Consider the following 25717-nt stretch of genomic DNA (forward strand, 5'->3'; position numbering starts at 1 on the left):
AGCGCACTGACTCAAGTTGCAGTGATTGGTCATCCAGTGGTGAGAGGGCCGCTGCAAGGTGGAGCGCTTCGCCACAGTATGGGCTTCGCTCCTGTTACCTAGCTTAACAGACGGCCTGGGACTGGCACTGACATTTGTTAGTCATTGGTCTTCCATCGAAAAGCAATGACTAGAGAACAAAACGAGCCAAAAAATGACAATCACGTTCAGAACAGCTTAGCTTCTACGTGATCGGCCGCGAGTGCAAAAGAACTCTGAAGACGGGATTAAGACGAAGCCACAAAGTCAGGACTAATGTGGTAATGGACGGAATTGTGACGTTCAGGACACACCTCGACTGAACAACGGACCTCACGACAGTTTCCGCAGTGTTGATAATGGCAACGCACTCCGGCCAATGGAAATTCAGCTTGAGGGATTCATAAACGCGCCAGGTAGTGATTCACATTAATGAAAAGCTGTGACGGAGTGGAAAAACGTGACCACGTTAGTGATGCCATCCGTGCTCCCAAACCACTTAGTGTCACGGGTTTCTAATGCGCACGAACTCTCGCATGATTCATGGCTGGTATGGCCACTGGGAGACCAATGTCATGGCCAGCACAAACTGAGATCAGCTCTCGTGCAGTGCTTGAAATTTACGTCAGTACAGACGACCTGTGATTAAACGCAAATTTTGCGGACGACTTTTTACGTTTGCGGCTCCATGATTGCACAGCACATTACCGCTACCCGTGCGTGACTCCGCGAATGGTTCTATTCAAGGATTCGCTGAGGAAGCATCAGTTAAGCAAGTAATGACTGTTTTGTGTGCATGTTTTGACCAACTGTGGCCCATCACTATGTCTTATTGTGATGGTACAAGGCAAGAAAAGCATCACTGCGTCGATGGTCTGAAAACATACCTTCCGGCTGCCATCACCATTCCTCCTGAGATGGCCCTCATGATTTGTGGTCAACGTGATCGCCATGTTGTCATTTTGACATTTGAGGGTGAAACGGTACGCATCATTGGCTTATTATACCTATAGCTTATCTAACGTATTTATTGGGGCAATGTCTGTTCACCATCATAAACGACTACACGCACGCTCTCTTTTTGCTGCAACTGCAAACAAAAACACAATCGCTCTTCAATTTTGGACGAGCCATTAACCGCAAAAACATCTCATTTGCGTTTTTCGAGCACAAGAGAACCGTTTCCTCGTCTGGCGGGACTGTCTCCATCACGGGTCGCCGTGACGAACGCGCTGTGATCTTTGCAGCACCCCGTGGCCCGTTAGACAGCCTCGTCGTACCCTCTATTCAGCGACGTGTTCGTTTCCGGCTCATCAATACACATACAGCGACAACATGGGTGAACAGCGTTTCATGTACGGGTCCTGCGGCGAGCCGGCCGGCCGGTCCGCGCCCCCCGCGGTCGTCCCCGGGGCTCGGGAGGGGCGCGCGGGCTGCATGCTGCCCGGGTCGGACGCCAGTTGTGCCGCTGCACGGGGCCGGGGCTGCCGTGGTGGAGTCGTGCTGTGGGCGGAGGGCTGACTGTGCACGGCTAGACACCGGCGACTCTCTGGAACTGCCTGCTCGCAGGGCGGACCTCAGCATCTGCGGTTAGCGCGGCACCTGGGCGCTTTGATCGTTGCCATTCTGTGCACGAGCATCAGTTCGAAATCGCTGCACGTGTTGAAGGTACGTATTTTGGAGTGCTCTCTGTCTACGGCGTGAGGTACGCTGGCGTGTTTTCGGACAGCCTTCAGACCATTTTTAGTCCTCATTTGGTTGTTGCAGGATTGATGTGCCGCAAAAGCTGCCCTCAACGTAAAGCTGTGCTTACTGTTAAACAAATGCATTCCTTTAAAACGCTGGCAGCAAATAATATATGCAAATATGTCGATCACTGTACCAACATGGATAACACCGTCATTTCACAGCATGCTTGCACAGTCACGGTATTGCTATGGAGGCAAAACATGCTCAGGGAGGTTTCACACATCAGTGGAGACAAGTATTGCATACGGTCTCGACCGGCGCGGGCACGGCACAGTTCCGTCCCGATCCGTATACCAAGATACACTCGCGATACAAACAGCGATTTGAAAGCACAGCGTGCAGATTGGGGCATGGTTCGCGTATTGAGACCCGCCCATCTTTGCCCGACGCGCGCCGGGGGCGGCCGGCGGTCACCGATGTCGCCGTCACCGTGACCGATCCGGACTCAGTCTGCGGGCGCTGTACGGTCTGGACTCGGTCTGCAGGCGTTGGACGGTCCGGACTCGGTCTGAGGGCGCTGGACGGTCCGGACTCGGTCTGCAGGCGCTGGACGGTCCGGACTCAGTCTGCGGGCGCTGGACGGTCCGGACCCAGTCTGCGGGCGCTGGACGATCCGGACTCAGTCTGCAGGCGCTGGACGGTCCGGACTCAGTCTGCGGGCCCTGGACGGTCCGGACTCAGTCTGCGGGCGCTGGACGGTCCGGACTTAGTCCGCGGGCGCTGGACCGCCGGCCGGTCCGTACTCTGCAGGCGCCGGACGGTCCGGACTCAGTCTGAGGGTGCTGGACCGCCGGCCGGTCCGGACTCTGCGGGTGCCGGACGGTCCGGACTCAGTCTAGGGGCGCCGGATCGCTGGCCGGTCAGCAGGAACGCAGCGCGTTCCATGCGCGGTTCCGTGCAGTCGTGTCTGACGGCCACCGAACGTGCTACGCTTTGAATCCGATGAAGTGCACTGAATTCAGCGTCCAGGGTCTCCGCCAGCCACGCGTGCCACATCACGTGGCACGTGCTGCACGTGGTCGTGTGTTGTCGCGGCGCCGGTTTGTTTACTCTCGGAGGCGTCGGGACGTCTGGGCGCTGTGGTCGCGTCCCCCGCAGTCCCGTGACTCAAAGCATTGCCTCACGCTGGCGAGGCGAGTAGCCATGCGATGTAAGTCCTGCTAGAACCTTTGCGATGTGGCTGTGGAGTATTCATCTCGATGGGTTGCGTGACAGGCAAGTGCCACTGCTCGGCCCTAGGTTAAGGTGGGACTGCTTTTCAGTGCATTTGTCGACGTTTTCAGCTCGGTGTATTACGGGCCGTGGCCAGCGACACCTTTTGGTTGTCGGTTGCGCGTGCGTTCAAGAGTTTTAACTTTTGCGCGTATGTACTTGGAAAAACCTTAGGTTGATAATGATAGAATGCCAAGCAGGTACAGCACAAGTGCACCCTCGCAGTAAAAGCAAGCACATGAAGCACATCAGAGACCGCCTGCACTTGCAATGCACAGATGGCAGACGAGGTCTCGCTTAGCTTGCACACACGGTTTGCAGGATACTTCTCCACATTCCAGGCACGAAGAGCCACGTTCTTCCACCACATTGCAGTGTGTCGATATGGTTGGCCCTGGTATGGTAGGTGTAGGCGTGGCGCTACATTGTGGGATTGCTATTTCTTTGTCTATAGAGAAAGACGATGGCAGAAGTAACACCGGGGTTTAGTACCGTTCGCTTAAATCGTCCAAGTGCAAAAAGTTAACTCCCTTTTTCATAGCGAAACGATTATTGCTTGATGGTGTCCACTGTCGTTGAAGAATCTACCGCCACTAGTGGACCCTGGGTAGACGCAATTCCATAGCAAGGTCATCCTAAGGGTGTTAATGGCTTTATTGAGCAAAAGCTACTGGGGCATCTTAACTAAAATCCCAGTGACAGTGGAGTCAGGACCACTGTCACTGCTGCACTGCACAGCGGTCATAGTGCGTGGAAGGCATGGTCTCAGTCCAAAAATGTAAGTCCAATTCTGAGTCTGGAGTCTTTGACCCAAGTCCCAGCCCGAGTCCATGCTTAAGACATTTTATGAGTCCAAGTGGAAATCCAGTCTCATCGCTTTCAGGGGTTACGAGTTTTTGTCCGTTTGCTCTCTAAATGATAGGAATTTGAATGAGAATCAAGGTCCAGTTAGGTCCGAGTTCCACACTTTCTGATTCGTCCGTGTCCGAGTTCCAGGCTTTCTGATTCGTCTGTTTGCGAGTCCCAGGCATTTTTATTCGTCCGTGTCCGAGTCCCAGGCGTTCTGATTCGTCCGTGTCCGAGTCCCAGGCTTCCTGATACGTCCATATCCGATTGCGGGATCTGGTGGCTTGAGTCTGCTCATCACTCCAGGCCCTCGGTGTTCTCCAGTGCGATGCCCGAGTTCGAGTCCGACACATGTGTACAAAGGATAAGCTCAGTAAGTCCAAGTCCCGATAAATCATACATTCGAGTCCAACTCCAACCGAGATTGGACCCATTTCTCGTGGAGTGGAATAGCGTCAATTTACAGAAAGGATTGGGAGCTCCAAACGCATGTCTTTGGACCTTTTGAGATCTTTCTCCCCTACTCAGCGCCAGGGAGCTAACGTTGGAAGCTGAAATTACTGGGTGCCTTCCAGCAGTATTCAAGGCGATGCGGCTGCCGGGCTTCACGAATTAGCACGGATGAGACGTAACACTGTGGAGATCCGCTTCAGCTACCCTCGGGCTTCGGTGCATCAGAATGGCAAATAGTGTGCTCTCTGCACACATTATCTGCACGCATCGCCTGCCATGTGCAAACTTGCATTTGACTTCGGGCGCCTCCGAATCGACTCTCGAATCAAGTAAAGTTTCATTGATTCAGAATGGAAGCGATTCTTTTGAGTGTTTGCCCCAAGTCCGAGCTGGGGCTGAACCTGCCGGATCGCAATGGCGAGCACTCTCAAATAACGCATGTTACGTAATGTAACGCATCGCGTAGCGTAACAGCATCCATTACTGTCAGAATTACCAACATGTGAATAGAAAGGAGTACAACAATATGCCCATTATTAAACAAACGTTCTACACTGGCCTTCCACAATCCCCCAGGACGTTTTTCCTTCATATTGTCAACGCAGCCAGCCTGGTTGGAATCCATCCAGGGATAGCGCCACTTCTCAAATGGAAATAGAAATCCACTCGAAGTTCTGCTGGCGATCGGATGGAATCGTCACGGAATCTCTTCGCATTTGATCAGTTGATTTCTTTGTTGCAGCGGCCTTTCTCTTCCGAACCCAACGCCGTCCGGCGAAACCTCCATGGCAGTCACGACTGGGCCCGCTTAGCGCCTAGTACCGATCACCATCCAGGGCCACCGACCTCGAGTGCCGCTCAAGGGCCACTCGTGCGGAGTGGCCAGACGAGCCCGCGCTGCGCAGCCGGACGCCGTGGGTGGGGACGATCCTTCCTGGCCGGTGACGAGCCGCGCGGCGCCGGTGACGGGCCACGCAGCACCGGTCCTCCCTGGCCGGTGACGGGCCACGCAGCACCGATGACGGGCCACGCAGCACCGATGACGGGCCACGCAGCACCGGTCCTCCCTGGTCGGTGGCGGGCCACGCGGCGCCGATCCTTCTTAATCTATGACAGTCCACGCAGCACCGTTCCCCCATGGCCGGTGATGGGCCATGCAGCGCCGATCCTTCCTGATCTGTGACGGGCCACGCGGCACCGATTCCCCTGGCCGGTGACGGCTCACGCAGCGCCAATCCTTCCTGATCTGTGACGGGCCACGCAGCACCGATCCCCGTGGCCGGTGACGGGCTGCGCAGCGCCGGACTGCCACACTCCCGGTGCGTGTCACCGCTCTGCTCGGCGTACTCAGCACACCGGAAGCTGAGGCGGCGCCGGTCTTCGGCGGACACCTTTGATAGCCTGGTCCGGTAGGTGCTTTTTGCGCGCGTCGGACGCGCGCCAAAAAACCGATGGGGTCATGCGAGAGCGTGGTGTCTTTTAGGCACTTGGCTGAGGAGCAGTCTTCATGTCCAGCCAGTATCCGTCGTGAGGGGGCAAATTGCCCAGAATTTTATGTACAGTGCGAAACGTGCATTGCAGATGTGGACAAAATTAGGCGGATATGTTTGCTCCAATTATGGAGCGAAGAGAGCTTGCTCGTCATGGTTTACAGCCGTAGATCAGGTTTATATAATCGCTCAAAACATTTTAGCTAAATATGTACGCGAGAAAGCTGCAAGCGACAAGCCATAGGCAATGATCCATAAAAAAGACAACATAATTTGTATACTAGACACTGAAGCATGCAAGCAACTGACTGAAGACTCCTCTTCTACAAACGAATCCCCCAAGGTGACCTGGAAGACAGTTAGACGGGAGGAGAAACACTTATCACGCGTCAAGCGATGATCGCCGTCAGGGCGTACGGCGCACTCAGCTCTAGCATGACGTCAGCGGAGGGTCCTCTGACGCGCCTCTGGCAGGGGTCTGCAAACCCGCGTCGAACCCAAACGCTCGCACATTACCCGGGGCCCATGAACGGGCGTTCGACGCGCTGAGAAAATCGACCGTACATTTAGGCCATCGGTCGCTGCCCCGCAGGAATGCGTGTGGCACGTCCCGTCTGGACGCTGCCCGATGGCACGCTCTCGTGCCATGTGACCCGTGGCGTCAGCCCTGTTGGACGGCTGATGTCGCCATCGCCTCACGGAAATAGCTTCCTGAGGCGATTTGGAGGCTCGCATGCCCCACCACAGTCAGGCGGCGGATGTGATTACCCAAAGGTCCGCACGAAGTATCTTCCGACCTGTCACGTGCAAACGCTCTCTTTCGTGATTGGTCGACCTGGATTATTCAGAGGGTTTAGCGATGGCCAGGTGGGCTTTACAGGAATATATGAGCAACAGTCTGGAACGAGCATAACCAAGCTGTCGTGTTCTTTTTAACAGGTGGCCCCCTTACCTTCTGCCCCATTCATGAATGGTCCATGCTGGCCAATCGTCGAGACATGAGCTGAGCTCCAGCTGCGGAGCCGCACTCTGCACCGGCGCCGCCCACGTCTCCCCAGTGCCCGAATCGCGGCGGCGCGGCCTGCTGGGATCGACGCTCCCCCTCCCGTCCCCAGCGCCCGGCGCGGCCCGCTCCAGTCGGCGCCGCCCACGTCCCTCCAGCGCCCGAACCGCGGCGGCGCGGACCGCTCCGGCCGGCGCGGCCCCCGTCCCCCAGCGACCGGACCGCGGCGGTGCAGCTCGTCCCAGACGGCGCCGCCCACGTCCCTCCAGCGCTCGAACCGCCGCGGCGCGGCCCCGTCCCCAAGCAGCTGGACCGCGGCGGTGCGGCTCGCCCCAGTCGGCGCCGCCCACGTCCCTCCAGCTCCCGGACCGCCGCGGCACGGCCCGCCCCGGTCGGCGCCGCGCCCGTCCCCCCTCACCTTCCAGTGCTCAGTGCACCGTGCGACAGCGGCTCCGCCGCATGGCTCCCGTGCAGCGACAAAGGGCGGTTCTTTATGGCCGACCGTTTTTCTGGCACCGCCGTAATTGCCGGTTGCACTGTCCGGCGCCGCACGCAACCAGCCGTGCCTCGATCCGACCTTCCGCTCTGGCGGATCAAGGGTGGAGCTGGCGCCCGGAAGAGATCCAGGCGCGCAGCACCCGCACCGGTCAGCCAGGCGCCCGCTACAAGCCGGTGTCGTACTGATATGGCCGAGCCCCTCTTCTCGAAGCTTGGAGTATTTCAGTTTTGTGAGGAGACGAAGCGAGTGGGGGTTTGCATCTTTCTGGATGACATTCCCTCCTCACCTGTGTTTTGGCAACGGAAATATTTTAATAAAACCAGATTGCCAGGAAAAAAGTAGAAACAACATCTACGCTTTGGAGAAATCCGACCTTTTGTTATCGCCCCACGGCTTTGCAAAGGGCTCGGCTGATGGAGACGGGGGATCTCCGTTAGGTTGCAGCGCTGTCCTGCTCCCGGAGGGCGATGGGGGTAGTGATGGGTGCTCGCCTCTTCGAGACGTCGGTACGGATCTGCCCGATCCGGTGATCCCATGGTGATCCTATGGCGCATGCGATCCCGGATCGTCCTATTCCAGGCTGTGGCAGGAAATGAGGTCAGAGGCTGGTAAAACAGTGGTCTCGACCGAGGGTGTCTGACATAGATATGAGATGTAGTGCGTGCTCTGCGGTGCAAAGAAATTCCAGCCCTTGTAAAGTTTCATTTACGTAAATTCAAAATAGTAATGCATGTCAAAAAGCGGGACCAACAACGCCTTGGAACTGGAAACCTTCCTTCGTGTAATGAGCCAAATGCTATTATTCAGCATGACGTTAGAAGTTTCTTATACTCTGACGTGCAAAGTATGTGCGTCGAAGTCATTGTCTGCAAACGGACAGATCCCCAAATGCCTGTAAGTTGTGTGTTGCACGCCCAGCTGACAGCGTTATGGGCGGGACGCCACAGACTCTGCCAACACGCGACGTCTTTCTGACCCACTTTTTCCCCCAACGTTTCAGCTCTAATGTGTTAATGTTGTTACAATTGAGGGTTCAGCCCTCGCTAAAGCTGCCTCTTTCCCACACCTTTGTCGAACGAGCCGGCAGTCTGGCCAGGCCGTTTAGATCGGTCTCCCGGCTCGTTTGGCGCCCGGGCTCATCCTTCCCAGCTCGTTAGACCGCTACTGTAAAGCCGATGGCGCCCGGCCTGTTTGACCTTGGCGGGGTTTTTGCTGCACCTGGCCTGATCGGCTTTGTAAACGGACGGTCCTCTTCCGAGTGTTATTCCAGTCCCGGCTTGACGACTAAGACGGATCTGTTTTTCTCTGGCTGCTATTGGTGGCGCGGCAATGCAATGAAGCGCTTTGCCCGGGTCGGCGAACTTGGAGTGGAATGTGTCGATGTTCTGCTTCCGCGGCGGAGGGCTGTGAATGTCACGGTATTTGGTTAATGAGCCGCATTGCTCACACGACGTGGGGGAATCTTCGATGAGGACAAATTTGCTGGCCTACTTTGACATCTACACGGACCTTCCTTCGATTTTCTGAGAGGGCTAGATGCGAACACGCGCCACTACTGGAATCTGCTGCAATGCCACGCACGCCACATGGCTGCAAGATCGGTAGTGAACGCGACTGTCGAGATCGTGGTCGTCCTCCGTTACTTGATCTTTGTTTATCGCTTGGCGCTGCGTGCATACATGCAGGTGTGCTGAACTAAAAAACTCGGGATACAGTTGTCCGACGAGCGTCCGTTATCTTACATTACTCATGTACTGATATCCCCTGGAAAACACGCAACTGATGCATGCCAACTGCTTGACCGCAACACCTGTGTTATTGGTGGCTTACAAAGGGACATGGACCAATATTGCTCATTCGCATGACTTGCCGCAGGTCGTGGATGGCTGGACATTTAATACGTGGCTTGGGTGGGAGTGAAAGTGGTTGAATTAGCCACCACCGCTCATCCTGATTAACGCAATCGATTGTACAACAACGTCGTCAGAGCCCTTGTTGTTTGCGGCTTGTTTACATGAGGGATGGTACCACAACCCACAGAGCGAGAAAGTAATTTCATCGCCGAATTTGTGTGCGTGCTTGCTTGGGGTTTGTTCAGGATCCAGGCCCCCATGCTTGTCGTGTGCCATCCCCCTGGTAAAGTGGTCGGAACGCAGGTGTCGTCTGAGAGAGAAGAGCAGCCTCCATGTGTTGGGGGCACTCAACACGGAGCGCAATTTACACATAATGCATCGCATTTCTCCGACAAGACGGCTAAACTTCTGCCACTGTCGACCGTTTTGCAGCATTGCACGGCTCATTACCGACGTGCGGGCGCTTAATCTTAGGCGGTCGGGTCAGGACCGAATGTGCCCCTAGTTTGGGCCACTTGGCGGGTGCAGTCGGTGCCTACACAATGAGGTATGCCCAGTGGAATCTTTGGCACAAAGACCCGGACACGAATTACTGAGATGGTCGAATGCTTTGTCATACCCACACAGTTTTGTTTTACATTATTGACTTTGAAGAGACAGTTACGAGCGGAGCTTTTTTATTGGACACTGATAAGGACAAAAACGTCGCTCAAATATCAAATCGAGTCATTTTAATGTGATACAAACCTCAAAGTCTCACCATCACTTCCTTGTCATGATCAGGTCCCCGGGATTTATGCGGGCGCGGCGTATACCTCTTGATAGCATCTGAGAGCCACGAGAGTCGTCCAAGGACCGTCTTTACCATCTGCGTGCTATCCCCCGAAGAGCTCATGGTGTCCTCGTTCAGTATGCAGGACGACTGACAGCACGTGACGCCCTACTGCCGCGGCTGGTGCGTGCTTACGTGGTGCATACGTCAGCGGCAGAGCGTTTGATATATACGGTATGTTAGAATGCGACGTAGTGACGTCGTACCTCTGGGAAAACGCGGGCTTCGATTCCCCATTCGATATCCTCAAATAGACGAGGAAAGCAGTGCCCATGAAAAGTAATGCACTGGTTGGAGGTCAACGTACTTAAAAGCGTGGCGTTTATTTGATACCGGACCTTCATGCAATTTGCAGTAAATCCGAAGTCCATTCGATCGATGAACATTATGAAGCGTTGTTGGCCGATTTCCCACTACGCCATCGACTGGAAGGTGACAGGTCTGTGCTTCCGCTCCGAGTGGATGCATCACACTCACCACTCCACTGGCATGTTCAGCAGAAAATTTGACCGTTCTTCGCTTGTTAGCCACCAACGATGGAAACCACGGGCTCGGTGTGCCGTACATGTAGCACACCGACCATTGAGCCCAACAGGCAGATCTTCACTCAGGCCAGACAAGCAGATTGGACCAGACTGAGTCTTACCAGCCTAGCCTTGACCTGACCTGACCTGACTGACCTGACCTGACCTGGCAAGACCAGACCAGACCAGACCAGACCAGACCAGACCAGACCAGATCAGATCAGACCAGACCAGACCAGACCAGACCAGACTAGGAGCGACTCGGCCGAGCCCTGCTCGCCGCCTACCGACGGCGCCATACCCGGTCGGCGTCACCGAGTTATGACGTGCCTGTCAGTCAGGTCGACACCGGCCGAGCCCGTGCGCCGCTGCGGTCTGAACCGCAGCCGCACGCACGCTGCGCCGCGGCGGGCGCGTGCCGGACCGGCCGCTGGCAGCAGCGCTCCGGCTGACCGGCCGCTTGCCGTGGGCGCGCTCCCAGGGACCGGCTGGACTGCGAGAGACTGTGAGACTGTGAGAGAATCGCCTGAGACTGATCTCCGCTCTGAGTGTCTTGAAGAGGTTAAGCGGAGAGACGTGCTTAAAACGACGCCCCGCGCAAGCACAACGCACCAATTACCCAAGCGGGCGCATTCCGGATCATAACCAGTCGAATACGGCAGCCGGATCGTGCGCGCCCTGAAGACGCGCCGCTCTGGCGGCTCATGGCCTTCAGCGCAGCGCTGTGGCGTCTGTCAATGGCGGCAATCGCTCCTTCACACCAGCGATGCCTGCTCCGCATCTGGTGGCACCCCTGACGTCACAGGTCACGTGGGTTGGCAGCAGCCAATATGTCAGCAGCGGCGGTGCTCGTGCACGCGTCACGTTTGCGTCACCGGTGCTGCTGACAGGCTGACGCGGCGCCATACCGCCCTCGATCGGTGCTGCTCGCGCGATCTCAGCCCAGCTCCACCTCCGCACCTGTCAAGTGCTTTCATTACGCCGGAGGTCGTTCGCTGTAGGCCTTTCATTACGCCGGAGGTCGTTCGCTGCAGGCCTGTCATCATGCGGGAGGTCATGCGCTGAACGGCGTTTTACAACGCGTTGCGATCGCGAGGTTTTTATTTGTTCCGTCGTGATATGCGGGTCGATGTGCTCAGGGACACTGGTCCATTCGCTGGTCCACAGTTCAGCCCCAAATATCGACCTGATAAACCCGCCGGAATCAGTGTATCGGCGCTCACTTTTGCATAATGCAATGAACTTGTGTGTTAGTCGTGCTTAGCTTTGGGCGTTACGATCACAGGAAAAACGCTGTTGACAGATTGGACAAACGATATGATGCCTTGAAGTCACCATGCTCGTATCTGCGCCCTGAACATCGCGCTCCTTTATTGGCAACCGTTCTGCATAAGCTGGTTATGTCAGCAGGCTCGTAGCCAGGCTGGGTGCACTGGGTGCCCGTGTGTCGCATGGGATCTGGGTTTTACATCCAGCCTCGTGCCGTGCGACCCCTATGCTTAGGCAAAGGGGTGTTGTGAAAATTTAATTCATCCCTCTGTTGTGTCGAGGTCTGTACCATGTGTTGTAGCATACAGTTGTCATAGTCCGGGAAAATGTGTCGGGATTAAACCAGCTGCCCCCTTACTGGAGCTCTGATGCCCCTGCCCCTTGGAGTTTTCTCGGGCTGTGGGTTTATATGGCAAGCTTCTCTCACTTGGATTGACAACCAGCCGACCAATGGAAAGAAAATGGAAGGTGGTTGAAAATAACTGAAGCTATGGCGGATTCTTCCGAGGGTATTTAACTCCGTTTTCCTCAAAATTATTCACGTTTAGGCATGAATGCGCGTATCTTGAATACACTCACTGAACGAACATACTTCTTCGAACTGTCTCTGTAGCTGACCTCAGCATCCATGCATCGAGCGGCTCTGCTTGTATAATTCGTGTCTTACATCGGTACATGGGTCCTCCTTACCCTCCCAAATACCCATCAGTCAACGGCCCCCAGTCGTGAGTGAGCGTGAAATGTTAACATCACGTTTGCTGACTGCAGTGTTTACTGGCGACTGACAGACATTTCTGCGAGGATCTTCAGCCGGACCCTCCGCCGTGTACCGAGTCTGAGGCGCCGCCTCTAGAGCCACTGGGGCGTGTCAGAAGTGCGGAGGGGGCGGGGAGGCGCGCCATCGGGATGGCTCCTGACCTGCGGCCGGAGCCGGGCTCTCGAGCCGCCGGGGCGTGTCCACATCTCGTGGCGTGTCAGGAGTGTGTGTGTGGGGGGGGGGGGGGAAGGGGAGTCGGGCCACTGGGACGACTCCTGACCAGCGGCCGGAGCCCACCCGCCAGTCAGGAATGCGCCTTGTTTGCCGTCCTGTCACCGCTGCCACGTTATTATGTTGATTTATGCCGATCTGCGGAATTGGATAAGCCGCCGCCTGCACGACATGCGAACGCCTCCGCCGGTGGTGTTGGAAGTCCGGCTCGGTTTCGTGCCGCGACAACACATGGCTATCTATCGTTTTATTCTCCGGCCCTGCACTGCCGCCGCACAAACATGGTCCTGTGCTATTTTGGCTAGCTCTTAAAGGGAGGACTCGGAATTTCCCATGTCGCCTGGGATGCTGTTCGAAAGGTGTACAACGTAACGGTGGAGTACCAGGGTACGGGGTGCCAACGATTTCCTCCATTTGGAGGCATTGGTAACTAGGACCGTCCGCTCGTCTGCACTATGTGAGATTACAAAAGAGTGCATTCCAAGCATTTTTAAAGCCCCTATACTCCCTTTAACAGTGATGTTATTCTCTGGCCCATTAAGCTAAGTGCAGGTGGAGATCATAAACATGCATGCTGGCTTTGTCATCGGCTTGTTTGCCTTTGCTAAGTACGTATCGCCGTTCAGGCCTGTGTGGAATCAAAGCGAGTGATTGTTGCCTGATTTTAGTGGTCAGCAGCACGTGCATTTTCTAATAGGCTGCCTGCTTTTTCCACGACAAAATTGCGATGATCAACCTGGGCTAGCCTCCAAATATGTCAATAAACCGTACCTGGTGCGTTCGAGCTAGTGACGTGCGCAGATTCCAAACAACGTTTGCATTTTTAGGCTCAGTCCAAGCATTTTGATTGCATGGATTTCTTGGATCAGAGTCCGCGCTATGCAGAGCTTGTCGGGTAAGCACGAAGCCCACCATCTGATCGTTATTTTCAGGTCAGCGGCATACTTTTGTGGCTAGAACTCAACGTGCCGCAACAGGCGGTTCGATCCGCCCTTCCCTCTGACGTCACTTGACCTTTAGCGTGGGCGCTGCCACCATTCGAAGGCCATCCCTGTCGTGTGCCAGCGTCTAAAGCATTTCGGACCCATCCGTCAGGAGTAAGAGAGCCAACAGGCAGTCACTTTAACCACCTGAGCTACCGAAATGGACCCTTTCGCCACGCAGCAAAAAGCATCTCAGCACGTACTGGTGTAAAGCGGAGTACATACGGTTGCAGTTTAACGGTGCTACTCGTGGCGGCCCAGAGATGCAGCTAAGGACGACAGGATTTGCGTGGACAGGCTGGCAGAGCGTGGCGGCCTGACCTATCGATGCCAATTACCCCAGTCTCAGTGGTACAGCGGCAATTGGCGGAGCGACCAGCTCGGCTCTATGATGCTGTGGACAACTGTGTGATGCTGTGGGCCGCTCTGTGATGCTGTGGGCCGCTCCGTGATCCCCGTGATGGCTCTGGGATGTTTCCAGCCAGACAGGTCGCCAATCATGTTTTTTCCGCCGCCGTCGCTGGGACCAATGTCACGCAGCCCAAACGGATCAGCGAGGCACGCTCCTCATCAAACTAATGTCACACGCCTCCGGTCAACATGCACGGACTCCGCCACGGCCACCAGCAAATGTGGCCCAGCTGCGGAGGTCGGCCGATCATGCGCCGGTGTAGTGCACAGGTGCACATTGCGTATTCGACGGACCGGCGTTTCCAGCGCCGAGCCGTCTGTCTGCCCGTCATCTCCCACTTATGAATAAACCATTCAGCGGCTGTGTATGGGGGCGGCGGCCCTAAGCGGTGGACCGGTCTTCTCTGCCTCGTCCGGAGCGTCCCCCACGACTGGGTGAGGAGTGTTTTCCGCGCTCCAGGGGCGACGGGTACGGCCCGGGCTCGTCCTAGCCGGCGCGGTCGTCGGATTTTCTATGGCGGTTTTACTGTGGCGTTGACCTCCGCCGGTTAGGTGTGAGGAGCTGGGGAAGTCGGAGCTCGTACATCCTCACGTGCACTCGCTGTCCGTTTTACAGCACGCGACCAGGCTCGCCGGCTGGCTGAGCTTCGCTTGTTGGTGCCGTCAAACGGCCCGCAGTACCACCTGACTCCCAATCAGCAGCGAGACTCCTGACTCGGGAGAGCAGGACCGGTTGGTGAGTCATGGAGTCAGAGCCGATGGCCTCGGATGAGCTCACCGGCTCCGACTGCGACTCTCCATTTGCAGACCCGGACCTGGCTTGTACCGCAGAGTCGAACATTTGAATGTTCGTTGTCACGATCGTATCCCCGTGGTGCGGACTGCCCGCAGAACTTCAGCCATTAATCCTGATGCAGCTTGCTTTCAAATGCCACTTGCGCTCCCTCGAGGCTACTCTCTTGACCTAAATCCGAAATCACACTTTCGCAAGACAGATTATGCCAGAAACAAGCCCGGAATTTGAATGTTGGATTTTATGAACGTCTATTACTCGCCAGGAACTGCCGGCCTCCAAAGTTATTGCCGCCCGGGGTATTCAAATGTGGAAGTTTGGAGCCCGTAAGCATGAGTGCAATTCCTTTTTTTGGGGGAGATGCTCCACCATGTGCTGTGTCAAACTGGGTGCTGGTCGCCATCGCTCTGTCGCGGACCAATCCGCCCGACGCCTTTCAGCCGTGGGACTTTACGGCCGAGCTGACCCGGGCTCGCTTGCCCTGCTTTCGCCGCTACGAAACAATGCTTGAGACGATAGCGCACTCCCGTAGAAATGGTCCCACATGCGCTTACCATATGCACTTTGGTCTGCGTCTCCTGTATTGGCTTTCAACCAACGGCGGTCCGACTGTCTCCTACAACTCACCGCACTTGCTCATGTTGGCACCAGCGGTGACAAGCTGTGATCAGAAACGAGCCTCCGCAAATGTGCGCCGGTGTCTCTCGGCTCTGCATGACACCGCGTCCCTCGTCGCTAAGGTGACCCGGTGCGGGCGCCCGGGCCGCCCACCTTCACGTACACCCTGTCCGTCCCCCTTATGTCCGTCTTGCCCGGGCGAACCAGGCCATGCCTGGCGCAGCAGCTGTCACGCGCTGGAATGTCGCCCCGTCACCCAGCAATAAATGGACTCTGGCTAATGTGATGACGTCACAAACCGCTGGTATGACTGGTGAGCCGGTGGAACCTGGGCCTCAGGATTGCTTATTTTTACTCCGAGGCCCTGCAGTAAAAAACATAAATGAGCTGGCAGTGGCCCCACGTTTTGTCCGGCGCTAAAATCGGCTGGATCATAAAACCGAGCAGGCCTTCAGCTCTGTACTCGATGACAGCTGTGTGGCAGTGCCTGGATGGTGTGACGGATCTCTTGCCCATCTGGTGCACGTGGGCGTGCTGCTGATAACATGCAGGGCCGTAGCTAGGATTGTCTTAAGGGGGAGGGGCAGCTCAGTAAGAAGGCGTTACACCGATTTTTGCTTGCTGTCAGCAGGCATCTTTCATGAAAAGGAAAAATGCGTGGCTAGGGAGGGAAGGTGGCCTGGCTGTACCCGAGGTAAAACGTTATTCCCCAATTTAGACGCAAATTCAAGGACCTGAGTTATTTGTACGCCCCTGACGCTTTTCCGACTCTACATAGCCCAGCCTCGTGCCGCACCATTTTGCGAGAAGGCTTGTCAAGTGTCTCATGTCTCTTGATACCAGACACAGCTGGCTGTTTCATGATAATATTTGTAGCCCGCAATCGATCTTATGATTTTCTTCCGCTGAACTGGAGGGAATCCCTCCACCTTCGCCGGCACGGGTGCCGGTGAGCTGACCGTGCCGCGTGCCCGTCCGAGTGCTCACCGCGTGCCCGTCCGAGTGCTCACCCAGGGACCTGTGACCCGGCTGAGCGGTCTGTGTGCCCGTCCGAGTGCTCACCCAGGGACCTATAATCCGGCTGAGCAGTCTGAGTGCCCGTCCGAGTGCTCACCCAGGGACCTGTAACCCGGCTGAGCAGTCTGAGTGACCGTCCAGAAGCTTATGAATCTGCATTCCGAGTATTTGTCCAGGGACCATTCCGTCCACTTTAAGTTCCCTTCCAGAGACCATGTGCGCATGTGGTCCGTAGCTCGCGCTGTTGTTTGTTGGCTCCATGACAATATTACCTGGTACACAACTTTGCCTGTTCTGCGTTTTAATGAGAGGGAACTGCAGCCGTAACCGATCGCACCTTCCTGTTCTTGTGACGCAAGCTGACACGGCGTTTTGGCAGAGCCGAGTATTTGTATTGCCCCCTCCCCCCTTGAACGATGCGAACAGATTTCACCGCATCTACGGAACAGCGCGTAGGCGGTGATCAGTTCAAGAGTTATCGTTTCCAGGAATCTGTGACCGTTGCAGATACGCAGAGAATCTGTCGTTGACTCATGCCAGCAAAGGGCGTATGCGACGGATGGAGACCCGATCATGCGCCGGTCATGCGCATTAGTCGACGCGTGATATGTGAGTCAGATGAAAACGAGTTCCTTACGATCGGCTTGTGTTTCGATGCATTCTGTGTAGATCTGAGCCCTGTCGTTTGAAGAACAGTCACGATTGCAGGAAATCGGACTGCCGCGCCCATTTTCCTGGTGCCGGTGCGTCACCAGTCACCACAGTACCGTTACCAGATGTACATCAGCCGATCACAGTGGGCTATTGAGATCACTGACATAGCAGGGCGCTACGTGGCGGCGTTGGAACGCCATTATACACGTCACCTCTAGGGTTAGTTACAATGAAAATAACAACGGCTGAGCTCCGGATGATTACAGCGGATGAAAACAACATTTGTCAATGGAAGTCCTTTGCTCAACCAGTCCTATGGTCGTATCGTGCAACAAATCTGTTTTGATTCGAGAAATCCCTGATGTCTATTGTCCACAGTTGAGCTCTGACTCGGGTGGTGTTGTCGGCTCACGCTCGACCTCGTCACTACAGGAGCCACCGCACCTGCTTGTGCAGTGTTGGCAACTTTCTCTCGTTAGTTCCGCACTGTTTTCACTTGGATCGGCCGAAGCTCATTCCGGAGCAGCTGTATGGAGCTTTCCGAAGCAGTTTCCGGTGCTTTCCGAGTGACGACTACGGGAGCTGTGTGAGATGTACCAGATCTTAAACTGAATATCACCCGGAATGTCTGAACAGCCTTTGCGTCGGCACTATCCGGACCATCTCTGATAAATCCTTGGGCTGTGTCGCGGAGCATGATGGCCGCCCGGCAGCGGAGGCTGGCATGGCGGTGGGCTTGGACGGATCTGGGATGCTGGCGCGGGTAGAGGTGACCATACAGCACTCTGGGACTGGATATGTCTGTTAAGAGCTGCTCACACCCTCCGTCTGCCCATTACACACTCAGCCGTAAAACTGCCACTTCGTGTCGGGGCTGATTTCACCTGGAAAAAGTTTGGTCCTCTCACTCCATTCTGACTTTCATCAGGTCAGTCTGGACGGTGTTGCGCCGTTTTGAATGGTTCTCTTTTCCTCATAACGACGCTGCCCCGGTCGGGACGCTGTCCCTGACCACGCCTCCTCCCTCCGCGGCGTCGACAGGAGCCCGGCCGGAGTTCCGGCGGAGACTGATGCCATGCAGTGTCGTTGCAGGGTTTGTTGATGCCCGGCCGCAGTTCGAGCGGTTTGCTGATGCCCGCCCGCGGTTCGGGCGTTTTGCTGATGCTCGCTCGCAGTTCGGGTGGTTCGCGGATGCCTGTTCGCAGCTCGGGTGGTTCGCTGATGTCCGCCCGCAGCTCGAGCGGTCCGCTGATGTCCGCTCGCAGCTCGGGCGGTTCGCTGATGCCCGCTCGCAGTTCGGGCGGTTCGCTGATGCCCGCCCGCCGTGTCGTTGCAGGGCAGCAGGCCCGGCTCGCTGGACCTGAGGTGGCGTGGCCGGAGCTGAACCTGCGGGCGCCGTCGCCGGCTGTGGAGCGTCGGCACGCCGGCATGAGGCTGGAGCTCATCAGAAGCCGCCAGGTGAGTGAGCCGAGCTCGGCCTCCAGCTGGCGTCCGCGGCCGCTCCTAGGGCCGGGCGCAGCGCACAAGCCAGGTGGAACGGAGCTTGGCTGGCCGCTCCTGCGGGTGGGGGGTGATGGCACAGGGCTGAGCGCAGTTTGTGGCTGCTCTCGCCGGTCACTCTGCGGTCGTGTGGTCAGCTGGACAATACCAAAGCCACTGTATTGTCCAGATGTAACTGACGGCGTACGGGGAATTGAAACGTGTGGGTCAGCTTCTAGTTGGGACGGCGGCCACACAAAAAACTTATTTAGGGTTTTTCGTATGGTAGCACGCTGACCCCCAAAACCTCAAGACTTTTGCTCGGAGCCGCACGCATCTACGGACAACTGAGCACTTCAGATAGAGCCGGAGCACTCGGATAGGCTCTTGCATGGATAGTCTCTTGCATGGACAGTCGGTCAAGAGCACTGCACCAGCCCAGCCCAGCGATCCTCCAAGAGCACAAGAGCACTGAGCCAGAGGATAGGCTCGACCTCGGATGGACTCTTGCATGGATTTCAACGAAAAGTTACTCGCGGGTAATGCTTTGCTGGACTTGGTTGATGCCCGACATGTTACATAACGCCTGAATCGTATTGCGGTGCGGCCGCGGCGTCTTGGCATTGTGGGACAGCAAGCACGCAGCATCGCAACCACCACTGAAACAGCTCCCAACTCCAAAAGACTGCCAGCGTGTTTCAAGTTAGGACACAACAGCAGTTAATAGCTTCATACGGGCCAACACACGGTACAGTTAGGGCACGCACCACGCCTCTCCTCACTGTCACATGCGCAGTTCTCTGTGTAGCTGTTGGATAGCTGCACCACATCGCGATGACGGCGCGGCGTCTGCTCAGTCCAGAGTTCAGACTACTTCATACACGATGCACCCGGGCCACCCATCATTCACATCACCCATCATCACCCATCACCCGGGCCGCCACCCTGCGACATTAGGTCAGCCACCATTCAGAGACGTCCGACGACACGACGCAGGGCGATGCTGCGCCGAGCCTGGCTTAGACAGCTGTAGCCATACGGCCGCGCACCGCCGCCACCGTGCGCGCCTCCTCCCTCTGCGGTGCGTCATCGGGACGGTCCCCGGAACAGGCAGCGCCACTCCGCCCGCCGCCCCCGGCGCAGGGCTGTCGGCCGCGGTGGCTAAGGCTCCGCCCGGCCGGCCAGCGGCGCCGAGCTGGCCTCATGACGGCTGTTTTCGCGCCCGGCGGCCGGGTTTGACGCCGTCACTGCTCACCTTATCCGGCAAACAAATGTCGCTGTGCCATTTGCGTGGCAGTTGTATTTTCTCCGAGTCACATCTGAGTCCTGACTTCTGGCGCCGGCCAGGTGTCGGCGGCGGCAGCGTCCCCGATCTGGCTAGGCAGGACATGCCAACGTGCGTCATACCAACACGTTGTAATGGCCGAAGTGTCCGCACCACCGGGACACCTGACTTCTAGGGATCGGCTAGATTTTGTCGGCGGTGTCTCCGATCTAGCTAGGCGAAGCCTGCAAACGTTGGTCCTACCAAAAAGGCAAGCGGCACAGTTCTACAACAGTGCCAGTAACAGGAGGGGTTGTGTGCCGCTGCGATAGGAAAGTAACACATTAGTGCTAATCAGAGTGACGAAACAACTTGCAAATAACAAAGGACACAACTGCCAGGCTGACAAAGCGAGTGGCAGCGGAATTTCGCCCCGAGTTCACAGCGCGACGCCTGGCACTGCATGCCATGTACAGTTACGGGCCGAGGCCGCGACCGGCTGTTCGAGGGCCGCGTGAGTCAGGGGTGAGGCAGGCTGCGCGGTGCCGCTGCTCCAGTGGCGCGGACTGAGGGTACTACACCGTGGGGTGTCACCTGTCTGAGGGTACTCCACCGTGAGGTGTCACCTGTCTAATGGTACTCCACCAAGAGGTGTCACCTGTCTAAGGGTACTCCACCATGATGAGTTACCTGTCTAAGGGTGCTACACCGTGAGGTGTCACCCGTCTAAGCGTACTCCACCATGATGAGTCACCTGTCTAAGGGTGTTACACTGTGAGGTGTCACCTGTCTAAGGGCACTCCACCATGATGAGTCACCTGTCTAAGGGTGCTACACTGTGAGGTGTCACCCGTCTAAGCGTACTCCACCATGATGAGTCACCTGTCTGAGGGTACTCAACCGTGAAGTGTCATCTGTCTCAAGGTCTTACGAGCTCAAATGGCATCCCCGCAAGCCGCCTTTGGACAGTATGAGCCGTTGCAATGCTATCCCACAAAACATCCTTGGTTGGCATCAGTTCAGTGAAAGTGTCCAAATACTGGAGGAGGAGACGACCTATGTTGAAACCTGCGCGCGCCATGTTAAACCGGGGTTAAAGTCGGACCCCAGGTGCGCGCCGGAGCAACCACAAAACCAGTGCAAGATAATTTTTACAAATGCGCTTTCCTCCAGCCTTTGCACTCATAGAACAATGGATGGATCTTCTTTTATGCTGTGCAATGCTGCCAAGCAGCTGGCGCATCATCGAATGACTCTCGCCTTCCAGTCATTAGTCAACCCTTACCGCCTAGCGGTCACAACGGATGTCGGCTTTCTGGGGGATCCTGAGCCCTCTCATTAGCCGAATTCGTTGTCCAGCGTTTAAAATGAGCAGGCCCCTGCCAGTAGTGGTAAACTGAGATAGCTTGACCGCATGCATCCCTTTGTATTGTTTGCTGGGACAGTGGGTTTTTATCACATGCAACATTCTTGACATACCGCGCCATATCTGGAGCTTCGTCTCAAATCGAGAACCTGTTCTCGCGGTCACACCCTGCCATTCAGGTGGCCTCCGAAGAGCCGCATTGGTCGCCAACCTAACCGGTCCGTGACGTCACAGGTCCTGCTCGTCCGGCAGCCCCTGCCCAGAGAGGGATGACTCAGGGGAGAGGTCGCTACTGAGTCGGGACTCCCCTCCATGTCCCGCTCCGGGGCGGGAGACCCTGCCTGAGGTCATCCTCTGTCTCCGATCGATCTATCAGCAGCTGCCGTCAGCTCCCTTGTCGCCGTCACAGTCGGCCCGACGACGCGACCAGCCCTGACGTCTAAACATGGAGCGGCGGGGTTTCCGTTATTGCGGGGCGCCGGGACGGCGGGATGGCCATGATGCTTGTGATTGCGAGGTCGCTGGTGCTGTCCACGTTACGTCGTGACTTTCCATGACCACAGCATCGTGACTCCCCGTGACCGCGGGATGGAGACTCCCCGTGACAGCCGGATCGTGACTCTCCATGATCACTCTGCAGAATTATGACTCCCGTAACCGCAGAATCGTGACTGCCCGTGACCGCGGGATGGAGACTCCCCGTGACCGCCGGATGGAGACTCCCCGCGATCGCAGGATCGTGGCTACTCGCGACCGTAGGATTGAGACTTGACTCCCCATGACTCCCCGTGACGCAGGACACTAACTTCCGTGACTGTGACTCCCATGGCCGCGGGGCCGCCTGCTGTCCTGTCACCAACCACGGGGCTCTCATCTGCCCATGGTCGAGTCAGACCAGTCAAGGCCCCAAGTCAAGACCAGTCAAGGTCCCAAGTCAAGACCAGCCATGGTCCCGACTCACTCCCGCCGACCATTGAGTCCGGCCCGCGGACCACTGAATCCGGCCCGCGGACCACTGAATCCGGCCCGCCGACCATTGAATCCGATCCGCCGACCATTAAATCCGGCCCGCCGACCACTGAATCCGGCCCGCCGACCACTGAATCCGGCCCGACGACCAATGAATCCGGCCCGCCGACCATTGAATCCGGCCCGCCGACCATTGAATCCGGCCCGCCGACCATTGAATCCGGCCCGCCGAGCGCCGTGCTCCGCCCCGGCAGACTGCTGACCGGACACCGGCCCTGTTGTGCCGGCAGGACGCCGCTCGTTGCGTGACTGCCGCTGGGAAAGAGCTGCTTGATCGGGTTTCGTGTGCAGTCAGCAGACAGGCACAGCTGGCGTTCACCAGATGCTTTAGTGTGTTGTGACTGCGATTTCTGAGCCTTGAAGACCTTTTCCGTGAGAAGCGGGACGTTTTTTGCTCATTGGAGGTAGCTGGGTCGGGGTCGCTCTGTCTGTGGACACGTTGACTGAACGCCGGGCAAGGGCCGTGGGTCTTTCCGCCAAGGACAAACCTTGCAACTTTTTAAACGTGAGGGGCTGTCACGTTTCAGGCTGCATTTTGTTTTCGTGGTTAAGCTGCTCAGCTCGAATAAATTCACCGTGTATGAACAAACAATGGCAGAGTGCTATGATCCAGTAGTGTCCAGGAGCTGTGTCGGGGCCGATAATCCGTTGTGCATCACGCTTTCGGCCTCCTTCGTCGCGGGCGCGCTCGGCGCTCCACGGCCCTGCTGTGACCTGTGCCGTGCGTCTGTCACAGGTGCAGGAGAGTGACGAGGAGGGCCGGCCGCCCGTCGATCCGTGGCTGTACGGCCGGCACTCGCAGCGCTGGCGACGCCGCTCGGACACGGCCGTCGCCGGCGCCGGCTCCAACAGCACGCTCGACTCGGACTCGAGCGCCGGCGCCGCCGTCGGCCCCGAGGCGCGCCGCAGCAGCCGCGAGCGCCTTCAGCAGTCGGCGGCGGCGCTGCTGCGGCGCGTCGAGAGCCTGCGCGCCCGCCGCCAGCGCCAGGCGAAGCCGGCGGCGACAGCGGCGGCGGGGACTGGCGCCGACCGCCGCCAGCGCTGCCTGTCGGCCTGCGCGGCGAACGGTGAAACTAACTCTGGTATAGAGGCATCACCGTCGCAGCGGAGCCTGTCTGGGGGCCCCGTCCCGAAGGAGGTCAACGGTAGCGAGTTGGAGGTTTTGGAGACGCGCAGAGAGGCCGCGCCCAAGAGCGGCTGGATTCGAGGTGGCAGTCTGCGATTGGGAAACACCGGAATCAACAGATGGCGCTCTAGTAGCCTGAACATGGGCGAGGAAAGCCAAGCATACCGGAAGAAAGTTCTAGGTATGTGTTTGATGTGAACTGCGGCTCCGGGCGCTTCACGCTCTCGTAATGTTATATATATATATATATATATATATATATATATCTACATGAATGGTACAAGCAGGTTGACAAAGTGACAGTTGGTATATGGTTAACTGAGCACAGTGTGAAAGAAGTCACGAAAACGACCAGTTTTATTCAGCACCAAGCTGATGCGCAGTGGCATATCCCCCAGGTGTCATCAAAAAGAAAAATAAGGATAATCAAGAGCATGCTTTGCCTCCGTTCCGAGCTGCGTCACACTCGCCGCCGCTGGCCGCGGCCGGCCGCCGCGCGGACCGTGCGTCCAGTGAGGCCGCGCCGCTGCTTGTCTACAACCGCTGCTTGGCCGACTGTGCGCTGCCGGCAGCCATGATGCCGATGATCGGCCGCGAGACGCGCGCCAACTCCAGTGAGCGATGCCGCACTGCCGAGCTGCCACGCTCAGCGCGAACAATGATGGCCGTTGTTCAGGCATTCGGCCACTTTAAATGTTTGATTATTCCCGCCAAGAAAGTTCTTTGATTTTATGGTCACAGAGCCTTCCGTGTTTCAGCTCCCAGATGATCCTTAACACGTAACATACTTCCAATTTTGGCCTTCAATGTAACGCTTGGGGCCAAAACAAATTAACTTATTTACCACTGTGATATGTGCTTTTCACTGGACCCGTGTCGTTGCCAAAACGCCCAGATGTATTACATTGTAGAACAAACTGCCAACGTGAAGAGACGTGTTTCTTTAATAATAATGGCAAGGTGCTGTAGCATTTTACATATGTAACTCCTACATGTTTTTTATATGCCCAACCCTTGTCTGCACATTTCCCATGCGTGTTTTATCCCCGTTCTGCCGTAGGGCGGTCCGGTGCTACCTGTGTCAGCAGGTTTTTGTGGTGTTTTATCCCGTGATAACATTTTTTTCTCCGTTTCATTCCGTGCCTTCGCGACATCCTGGAAGGGTGTGATGTCTGGTTTATTTGTGGCATTCTGCCCCGTTGTGATATTCTCTGATGAAAATTCCCGGACAATGTTTGAGATGAGCAAACGGAATATTTACGTCGTTTCTTTCTGCTCTTGTGATAACGTCGCGTTTTTCTGATTTTGGTTACTGCCCGTTTCTGCACCCTTTCCCGTTTCTGCCGTCCATAAACACTCGTGACGTCCTGCCGTGTTACGGCGCCGCATGTCCTGGTACGAGACCCCACAGATATCCGGATAACAGGTTGGCACCAAATGATCCCATTGTTTACGGCTTACGTCCATTCCAGTATCGGGCCGGCGTCCGCATAACAAGCCGTTGTTACGAGGGGGGGGGGGTCTCATCTGATTCCAACGTCGCCCGAGCAAATAATTCATGGGACTTGATTAACCGGTCGGCTTGTCCTGCTCCGGTGTGATGTTCTGTCCTGATGCGTATCCTATCCAGGTGTGGTACCTTGTCGCAGTGAGATATTCCGTCCCGGGTTGCGCTATCCTACACAGGTTATCCTACACGTTATCCTACACAGGTGAGAGAGCTCGTGCAGGCTTGACGTCCCTCCCGGTGGGATATCATGTCCTGGTTCTCTACCCTATCCCGGCGTGACGCCTCTGCGCGATATCCCGTCCGGGTGCAAGTACCCGCGCGGTCGAAATTCTGCGCTCCGTGTGATAGCCGTCCCAACACATTATCTGTCCCGGTGAGATATTCCGCACTATTTCCTATCCCCGTCTGACACCTTTTGCGGCGTGACATTTTATCCAGGCGTGTCATCGCGTGCCGCCGCGCGATCCTTGTCGGCGTGACCTGGCGCGACCTGACCTGACCCGGAGCCGCGCCGGCAGGCCCGCTGATCGTCAGCCTCTCGCGCCGCCGCTCGGAGAGCTGCGAGACGAGCGTGAGCGGCGGCTCGGACGGCTCGCTGCCCTCCGTGGCCAGCTCCGAACAGGAACGGCAGCAGCGCGGGTGAGCTGCAGTCCACGCGCCATGCGGCGCCGGCCGCCATCGACCGGCGGCCGCCTCCGCGCTAAAGCATTTCGTTGGCTGATTCACTGTTG

At 56.6% G+C, this 25717-nt stretch overlaps 1 protein-coding gene across 1 annotated transcript; it reads left to right on the forward strand.

Annotated features, from left to right (window-relative positions):
- Positions 1-1353: 1353 nt before the first annotated feature.
- LOC119091634 (uncharacterized) lies at positions 1354-25629 on the forward strand. The gene is made up of 7 exons (XM_037214441.1): positions 1354-1357; positions 1588-1686; positions 18549-18670; positions 23087-23119; positions 23390-23657; positions 23875-24090; positions 25505-25629. Exons 1-7 carry the CDS (start codon positions 1354-1356, stop codon positions 25627-25629), a joined length of 867 nt encoding a protein of 288 aa, XP_037070336.1.
- Positions 25630-25717: the final 88 nt, after the last annotated feature.

This window comes from Pollicipes pollicipes, unplaced genomic scaffold (genome assembly GCF_011947565.3).
Source record: "Pollicipes pollicipes isolate AB1234 unplaced genomic scaffold, Ppol_2.1 Scaffold_3447;HRSCAF=4054_pilon_pilon_pilon, whole genome shotgun sequence".
In the NCBI taxonomy this organism is placed as follows: domain Eukaryota; kingdom Metazoa; phylum Arthropoda; class Thecostraca; order Pollicipedomorpha; family Pollicipedidae; genus Pollicipes; species Pollicipes pollicipes.

Excerpts from the sequence above, each read along its gene's own strand:
- LOC119091634 (XM_037214441.1), top strand. Across the intron at positions 18,671-23,086 it reads AGCTCATCAGAAGCCGCCAG|GTGCAGGAGAGTGACGAGGA; the intron begins GTGAGTGAGCCG and ends CGTCTGTCACAG. Across the intron at positions 23,120-23,389 it reads ACGAGGAGGGCCGGCCGCCC|CGCTGCCTGTCGGCCTGCGC; the intron begins GTCGATCCGTGG and ends GACCGCCGCCAG.